General features: G+C 49.8%; 1 protein-coding gene across 1 annotated transcript in view; it reads left to right on the forward strand.

The window, feature by feature from the left end:
• Positions 1 to 9,175, forward strand: part of FAM3B (family with sequence similarity 3 member B) — a 26,793-nt gene that overhangs the window by 4,731 nt on the left and 12,887 nt on the right. Inside the window, exon 3 of the mRNA XM_012810264.1 lies at positions 7,894 to 8,017. Within this exon, the coding sequence (XP_012665718.1) occupies positions 7,894 to 8,017 (124 nt within the window). The remainder of the gene's footprint in view (positions 1 to 7,893; positions 8,018 to 9,175) is intronic.

Consider the following 9,175-nt stretch of genomic DNA (forward strand, 5'->3'; position numbering starts at 1 on the left):
AAAACCTGCATACTGTGCCCCTTCTCAAAATTTCATTGGAATTAAATATGCTGGTATATTTCAATGTAGAAATATAGTATAAAAAGTTAATTTACACAATTATTTAAAAACTAGGTAATATGGAGACTTTACCTCTTATGTTTACATGGATGGAGCTAGAACATATTCTTCTTAGCAAAGTATCTCAAGACTGGAAGAAAAAGTATCCAGTGTACTCAGCCCTACTATGAAACCAATTTATAGCTTTCTTATGAAAGCTATAACCCAATTATAGCCCAAGAAGAAGGGGAAAGGGGAGAGGGAGGGGAGAGGGGAGGATGGAGGGAGGGAGGGTAATTGGTGGGACCACACATACGGTGCATCTTACAAGGGTACATGTGAAATTTACTAGGTGTAGAATATAAATGTCTAAACACAATAACTAAGAAAATGCCGTGAAGGCTGTATTAACCAGTTCAATGAAAATATTTCAAATTGTATATAAAACCAGCACATTGTACCCCATGATTGCATTAATGTACATAGCTATGATTTAGTAATAAAAAAAACTAGGTAATAATTTAAAGAAAGTCAAATTTCTGTGACAACTATTCCTTTTTAGAGTAATTACTTTCTTTCTTTCTTTTTTTTTTTTTTTACTAATATACACGTAGATCATGAATACATTTATTCATATGTGGGGGACAATGTGTTGATTTTTCTATACAATCTGACGTGGTTTCATCAAACCAATCAACATAGCTTTCGCCTCATTTACTTGATTATTGTGTTAAGACATTTGTGTTCTACACTTGACAGATTTGCCCTGTACCCTTGCAATATGCTCCATGGGTGTGGTCCCGCCGTTTACCCTCCCTTGGTCAAACCTTCCCCCCCTCCCCTCCCTTCCCACTCCATTTCTCTCCTTCACCCTGGGCTATAGTTGTGTTCTATCTTTCATAAGAAAGTGTGAGTAAATATAAGTTGGTTTCATAGAAGTGCTGAGTACACTGAATACTTTTTCCTCCATTCTTGAGATACTTTACTCAGGAGAATATGTTTCAGGTCCCTCCATGTAAACATAAAGGAGGTAAAGTCCATCTTTTTTAAGGCTGCATAATATTCCATGGTATACATATACCACAATTTATTAATCCATTCATGGGTTAAGGCTCTTGGGCTTCTCAGAGTAATTACTTTCAATAGCCAAAACCAGAAATGACTTTATAGGATATGACTACCTGAGGTGTTTTTACTTTTAATAAGATTTTACACTGAATTTGCCTGTAATCACTTCTACTTGCAGCATGTATGCTGTGGGTGAGGCCCAGCACCGTGTGGAGAGCGGGGAGGGAGAGGCCCTCAAAGGGATTACCGTCTCTTGCATTTGGTCTGCTTTCACACACATTTTCAAGTTCACCCTGGAGACGGAGCCTCTGAAGCTAATTTTTTTAGAAGGCTTCCTTCATGAGATGGAACAGGGACACCCCACACTCACTCCCCACCTGCTGCATGTCCCCACTGAGGTGCTGCAGTGTAGAGAGGGAGGGTCCACACCACCCTGAAGCTGGTGTGGACCCTCCATTTCAGGAGATATGTGGCTGCTTGGGGTCTGCTGGGCTTAGAGGTGGGGGACTGAGCATAGTGATCCATTCTCCAGTGAGCATGGATGGGGGGCTGCGTGCAGAGGGTTGGGCTGAGCATAGTGATCCATTGTCCAGTGAGCATGGACAGGGGGCTGCATGCAGAGGGCTGGCTTTGCAGCACAGCTTATTGGGCTGGTGTCACCTGTGTGGCTGGGGCAGAGGCCTTCAGGGAATGGCTTCACCCAAAACACAGGTGTCCTATTGTCCTCTCAGGCTCTGAGCTCCTCCCAGTCCCACTGTGCTCTGCTGGAGCCCCTCTGTCAAACACACTTATGTGTGGAAGAAGGGCTGGGGACATCTCGATGCACCTGCCGCTGTGGGTTGACAGAGGTGGAGAGGTGCAGGTGGCTGGTGACTTTGGACTAAGAGACACTAGGCAGGCAGGGCAGGATTTTGAACCACCGAGCCTGTTTGCAGATGTAACAGCTGCCTGAAGGCTGTAGTCAAATACAAAGGAACAGGAAGGACTGGCTACCCCACGGCTGCTGTGTCGATGGTGTGGGGACAGAGGGTGGGTGACCCTTGGCTGACAGAAGGTGGCTGCGGAGTTCTGACCCCCTTCAAGCCAGAGTGAATGAGAGTTAGGCATTAATCCAAGCATCACTGGGAAAGAGGATTACTCAATGACATTGTGGCAGGAATAAGACAAGGTTCACAGAATAAGAAGGAACTGAGGGTGACCTAACACAGCCTTTCACTGCAGAAATGAACAAGCCACGTATTCCTCCTTGTTCCGAGGAGAGAGGGCTGAGCCCGCCATGGCAGCAGCGAGCTAGAGGACCAGGCTGCAGGGCACAGACCAGAGGCCAGAGTGTCTGGTCATCAGGATTTTGAAGAGCAGATCAAGCCACCTGGGAACTTGTGAGCTCAAAGTCACCCCTTCCCAACCCTCATTGTCTGCTCAGACTTCCAGTAAAGGCATCATGCTCTGTGGAGAGACCTGGCAGAGGCCCTTCTCAACTCCCGAGTGATCCTTTCTTCTCCGAGTCATTCCTTTGATTCTGCCTAGCACTAAGTGGTAGTCACAACACGTCGACATCCGGAAGGCCCCAGGAAGCCATGGACACTGCAGCCACGTAGAAGTTGTCTGATTGGAGTCCTATTTGGGCATGACCATGACTATGGGAGTCTTCTGTGTTAGGAAATCCTATATTGTAACTTTGTGTCTTATAGAATAATAAAATACGTGTGTATGTGTGTGCTTTATGAATTTAAAGGCAAGAAAATGTAGAATCTCTATCCAAACTTAGCATTTTTAAATCTCTGCTTTACATATTCGGTATATATACTGTCTGGATAGAAGCATCCAGAATCTGGATCCTGCAGCTTCTCAGTGGGTGGTGGTCCCAGAAGGGCTGCTCATGCCCTGAGGGACCCGACCCACCTCGTCCTCCCCCTTTGGCATCCCCGCCAACCCCACCAGTATCTGGTGTTTAGACCCCACTTTCTGACCACCACAACACCGCCCAGGGCTGCTGGGTCCTGGGGGCTCTGAGATGTGGGCAGCCTCACTGCCCCAGTACTTCCCGGCATCTTTGTGCTTTTCTTGCCCAGGGCCCACTGGGGGCCCCTGCTCTGCTCCCCTCCCCTCCCCTCCCTTCCCCTCCTTCTTCCCCCCCAATCCCCTGCTTCTCTCCCACCCCCTCTTCTTCCTTCTCCTCCTCAAACACTCCCCTCCCACCTTCTCCCCCCATCCCCTTCTCTCCCTCTCCACTTCCCCAATGGCTCAGGCGCTGTACCCTCCTGCACCCCCGACTGCAACCCCAGCCTCCACATCCTATCTTTTCCATGCCCAGGCCCCACAAGACCCAGTGGCCAGCGATGCTCAGCTCCCTGAAGTGTGTGGACCTGAGGCTGCAGAGATTTTTAACAGCCCCATCCCCCAAATGGCAACCAAAGTTTAGTAGTCACTCAATAAGCGTATGTTGACTGTGTGGCTCCATTAATTAATAAAGGGGTCTTGCAGGGTAGTAGCCCTGTTTCCAGAAAGGGGAGGAGCGAGGTTCAGACCACATGGTTTTCCTAGCAAGTCAGTGCTGGTCCCTGCTTACCCTGCGCTCACCTTGGAGCTCGCACCCATGTGCCCCAGAGCCCCGCAGGTGTTGGGAGTGAGCTCAAGGGCTCTGTTCCTAGACTCCCCCTTTTTGGGAACCTGGAGACATTTGTTGCTGTGCCTGCTACCCTCAGCCTCTATCACTCCTGGAGATGAACAATGATAACACCTCAGGTCCCCGTGGGAGCCGAGTAGACACTGGGGGACCCCTGGCCTGGAAAGATGCAGCAAACACTTAGGAGAGAGGGATGTTGTTCCAGTGCTTTCTGAGCGCTTGACCTTTATGAATTCAATAACGATCACAGTAGCCCTAGAAACCACTGCTTATCTGCCCAGGAAACTGAGCCTGGGCCAAGCTCACTGGGAGTGAGACCACCTGGGTTCTGGGGCCTATCCGCCAGGGGAGCTGTGCGTCTGGCCCCTCCTGGGCTTGCAGCCTTTTGTTCCGTGTTTGTGCCACTCCTTTCCACTTCTTTATCTGTTCTTAAAACGGTAGCCTCTCAACCCTGCTCTGAGGGCTTTGATTCTGGTCTTGGGTTCCCCGAAAACTCACCCTCACCCCTGCAGGTCTACATTCTCCTCTGTGGCCACACTGGCTGGGGTCATCTCCTCGTCACCTCTGTTCAGTTTGAACCTGAGTCTGTCAGTGAGGAAGCCTCCGGTCCTCGGCTGCGGTTACCACGTGCCATGCCCGCCACACCTCATTTTCTGGACACGGCCCCTCCCCATGCAGGCCTTCTGCAGCAACTGGAAATTTGGGCATCTCCTGGACTTTCCCTGTGCCCCTTATTCCTGGGAGGATCGAGGCTCACACTCTGTTCGTCTGCTGTGTGGAAGGCCCGGTGCTTACCCAGAGAGGGTCAGGAGTGCTGTTCCTTGTCGCTGGGCCTCTGTGGTCACTGCCCACAGAGAGGATGCCCCCTGGGGCGTCCTCTCTCCCTAGTTTGCAGGGAGCTTCTTGTCCACATTGCGCTGCAGACGCCGCCCCCTCCCCAGCACACACGTCTGCGCGATCCTTTCCAACATGTTCACTGTCTCTCTCTCCCGCTGCGCCCTTCACCGCTGACCTGAGAACCTAGGGCAGTGTCCAGGATCTGATTAATAAATATTTGTGGAGAAGAACTCTGTTGAGTTTGTCTTTCATTTGTGTGGGCCATTACCAAAGTTTTGAAAAACACAAAAATCAAGAAACATAAAATCTGCGCACAGAAACCAGTGAAGCCCTCCCAGCAACACGACGATCCCAGCAAGGTGAGACTTGCGCAGGTGAATCAGAAAGGACGCTGTCGACTGTGTTTCCTGGGAGTGAAATAATGGACCATGACACAGTCTGTCTCAAAAGTTTCATAGTGACTCACATACTTTAGATGTAAGGTAGTTCCATCATCTTCTTAGAAAATCTTATAAAATGGTAATAACCTACATGAGTTAGTTGTGTTTAGTCACCTGCTTGGACTCTACCCAGACAAAATGAATTGACACTGACATGGCTGTTGTCCAGGTAGCCGTAAAGTTCAGGTTGGGAAAACCAGTATTTAATTCTAATCCTGCCACTAACCAGCTAATGTCTTGGGACTGCCCCTCATCTGGACATGAAGGAACATTGTGGGTGATACCTGTATCTAAGGTGCTTTCCAATTCTGAGATTAATTCTACCTGCTATGTCACAGGCGTCCTCAAACTATGACCCGTGGGCCACATGCAGCCCGCCTAGGACATTTATCTGGCCTGCCGGGTGTTTTTGCTGCCGCTGCCTGTCCTGCTTAGCAGCCGACTTGTCCCGGGGCCCATAGTCCGGCCCTCCAGTGGTCTGAGGGACAGTGAACTGGCCCCCTGTTTAAAAAGTTTGAGGACCCCTGTTATGATGCTAGGTCCTCTGAAACCCAACTATCCCCTAGTGAGATCTGGTATCCTACCCTGAAACATGTTATGTGGTATTTATTCATTGCAATGTCCCCACCACCCCCAAAAGCTTCTAAGGAACTTAGCTGCTGCATTTAGGGGCCACGGAGAGGAAGGCGTGAAACAGGTGACACGTGGTGCTGAGCAGCTACCTGCCTGTTTATGCAGCATCCTTTAGCCGGATGTACAACCTGCCACACCACCCCCTGTGCTCACAGGCAGCTAACAAATGATTAGCACTGATTAGCAGACAAATAAACCCCCCTCCGTGCCATCTGGCCTTCCGCCCTTGTGGACTGGACTTTTATCTCATACAGAATGTTGAGGTGACGTGAAAGGGCTGAAATGTCATTGTGTGAACAGATCACTGCCCATTCCGCTTGCCTGTACATATTGACAGGATAGTATTTCATTACTCAGTATCGATAGTGACTTTTAGAGGGTTTCCTAAACCCTCCGGAATCATCTTCCTTATTTAAAGGACGGAAAATGCGTCCACAGTTCCTAAATCAGGAAGTCTTTTTAAAAAGACAGATTCCTGGACCCCACTTTAGGAAATTCAAAACTCTACAGGTCCAGGCTGGAGGCCAGAGCCTGTATTTATTTTCATTTGTTTTAAACTTGGCCTCATGCAGAGCCAAATTTGATAATCCTGGAACAAAGAGGTCTCTAAGTTCCCAAACTCTCTTTTGAATCTAAGGTTCCTTCTGATTTGCATTTAAACCTGGTGAACCTTCTCCCAGCTCCCTACCCAGGCACAGGGGGTGGTGTATTCCTGTATTTACCTCGCAAGTGCCCTGGGGACCTGGGGGAGGGACCTGTGAGCTCAGTGACCAGGTTCCTGTTGGTGCTGTGGGGTAATTCCAATAAGCCTCCGGGGGAGAGGGATGTCACTGCTGGGGCTTTCAGTCTTTCTTACTGAGCAAATCACTTTTTCACAAGGATGGAAATAGAGAGCTCCGTGGCAGGTCCACAGTTGCTGTCTGCCTCTGTGTGGCCATGTGAATTTCCCCTCTCAATTGCTTGGGGAAGGAATTTGAGGAACCTGTGGGCTGTGGGAGGAGCGGCAGGGAGCAAGTCCATACCCCCAGGTGAGGGGCACAGACTAATTTCCTTACCACTACAGTGAAAGTTCGTGCTATGGGAAGTGCATGGAGGCTCAGAAGATCTACTGGCTCTGTTTTTACTTTAATGCTTTACAGGTTTCCCCACCCATCCCCAGGCCCTGCAAACACCCATCTCTCCGTCACCTTGAGTCACTGGGGTGACACACTCCTCAGAAAAGCTGAGGAAAATCAAATGCCTCTTTTCTGGAAACTGTGTCTGCACATGTCTTCACAAAACAGAACTTGGCAGAGCACAGGGACCTGCAGGCTCCTGGCCAGCCACAAGATCCTACTCCCGGCAGGCCCAGCCCGGCCCTGGGAGCTGCTGCCCCTGGGAAGGCCAGGCCCTGCAGCCAGCAGATATGGATGGGGCTGCTGTATCACTGTTCACTGTGGTCACCATGTCCTACAGGATACAGTGAACTTAGAAGATTTCTTGAACTTAGCCAGGCATTGTGATGGGCACATGTAGTCCCAACTACTTGGGAGGCTGGGGCAAGAAAGTCACTTGAGCCCAAGAGTTTGAGGTTGCTTGAGCTGTGACACTACGGCACTCTGCCCAGGGTGACAAAGTGAGATCTGTCTCAAAAAAAAAAAAAAAAAAAAACTCTTGAACTTAGGTTTACTGTCTAATGTCCATGTAATGTGTGGTGTGAGGACCATGTGTTCATGTGTGCCATGTGCATGGGCATGTGTGTTCATGGCTGATCTGTGTGAGGCGGGAGTGTGCTGGGTGTGCTGTGTGATGAGGTGAGTACATGGTGTGCCATGGTGTGTGATGTATTTGTTTACATGTGATGGGGGGGTGTTCACGTGTGGTGTGTGTGGTGACGTGTGGTGTGTGTGGAAGCCACTCAGGCATGCACGTGCACAGGCCGTGTGATGCCCCGTGGATGGCCACCTGCTGACAGCACTTTCAGCCCTGGCATCTTCCCCCACATGCCGGGACATCACTCACAGTGTGCAGCCGTGGGCACTGAGTCCCAGGTGTTATACCTCTCAGTATTCTCACCTCTTTGCTTGTTTGTCACTTTAAGACAAAAGCAGATTAAATTAACTTTGTCTTTAGGGGATCCCCAAAGGCCCCAATGCAGTTGGAGCAGCTCTGCCTGGGGTGCTCCCACTGCCACTGGGAGGTGCCGCCAGGCAGCAGGTGCACCTGATTCAGGGTGTGGGATGCTGACAGCTCTGCTCTGGCTCCTTACAGCTCCAGCCCCCAGAAGGCAGAAGTGTGACCACTGGACCCCCTGCCCCGCTAACTCCTACGCCTACCGGATACTCAGCGGGGGCGGCAAGAACAACTATGCCAAGATCTGCTTTGAGGATGAGCTGTAAGTACCAGAGTTTAAAAGAAAACCCAGGGGCCCTGGTGACGCTCCCCCTTCTCTGAGATTGGCCACGCAGCACGTCTGTCCACAGGGGAGATTCAAGTGTCCTCAGTCTCTTGAGAGCACTGGAGAAGGACATTGACCAACTCTCCCGGCCTCGTGTGTCCTGTGATGAACTGTGTCTTTTCATTTGACAGCAGTTAGAATAAACTGGGGTTTAAATTGCTCCGTGTCCAAGGCCTTCAAAGTCACGGGAACCAAAATGCAGCTACCACAGTTTTTCCATCTTGTTTTATGTCCCTCAGCCTCGTGGATAAAGCAGGTGGAGTTTCTCCTTGCAGTTCACACCTCACATCTCCTCAACATTCTGAGAAAGCTGGTATAGAATTGATGTTCAATGTTTGATGTAATTCCCGGTGGGAGGTAGACAGACTCATCTCTCTGCGAGGGCACCCCGCCTCAATCCAGGGCAAAGCACCAGCCATCCCAGGGGGCTCATCAAGACCACAAAGATGAACGGAGCCCAGAGGGCCCAGACAGGGCCAGTCGTTAACACCATGGCTGGGCAGAGCCCCAGCAGGCAGGTGGGCGAGCCCGTGAACTCCTGATCAGCTGTCAGACTGGGGAAGCTGTTCTGTCTGCCCCCTGGAGATGAAACTTGTTTTCCCTTCCCCCTTTCTAAATATGTTATTGGCCGTTGTGCACAACCCAGCCATTTCCTCTTTACCCAGTCTCCCTAGGAACTTGGGATTCTTCTAATCCTATTTTAGAATTTTGGCACTTTTTTTGCATTTTGCATATACTCTTTGTCTTATCAATAAAAAGTTTCCGAGCAGTCAGAGAAGGACTGCCTTGTGTCAGTCTGCTGAAGGGCCCTGGGGTCCTGGGGCCACCCAGGGTGTGAGCCAGTGTGCACCTCCCCGGGTTCCCCAGACCTCATGCATTAGTTGGGGTGTAGGGTCTCATTCTTTTCCCAGCATCATCTCCCCTATAGACCTCCAAACCAAGTCGGGGCCAAGCGAACCCCAATAATTTCCCAATGAAGCTGTCTTGGCCTGGAGTTTTCTTTGTGAAAAGATTTTTAACTGAATATTCAGTTATATAATAAATAACTACTCAAGTTATCTGTTTCTTCTCACTATTTTTTGAGGACTTCTTTGA

Source organism: Otolemur garnettii, unplaced genomic scaffold (assembly GCF_000181295.1).
Source record: "Otolemur garnettii isolate 467f Iridium unplaced genomic scaffold, OtoGar3 scaffold00128, whole genome shotgun sequence".
Taxonomy (NCBI): domain Eukaryota; kingdom Metazoa; phylum Chordata; class Mammalia; order Primates; family Galagidae; genus Otolemur; species Otolemur garnettii.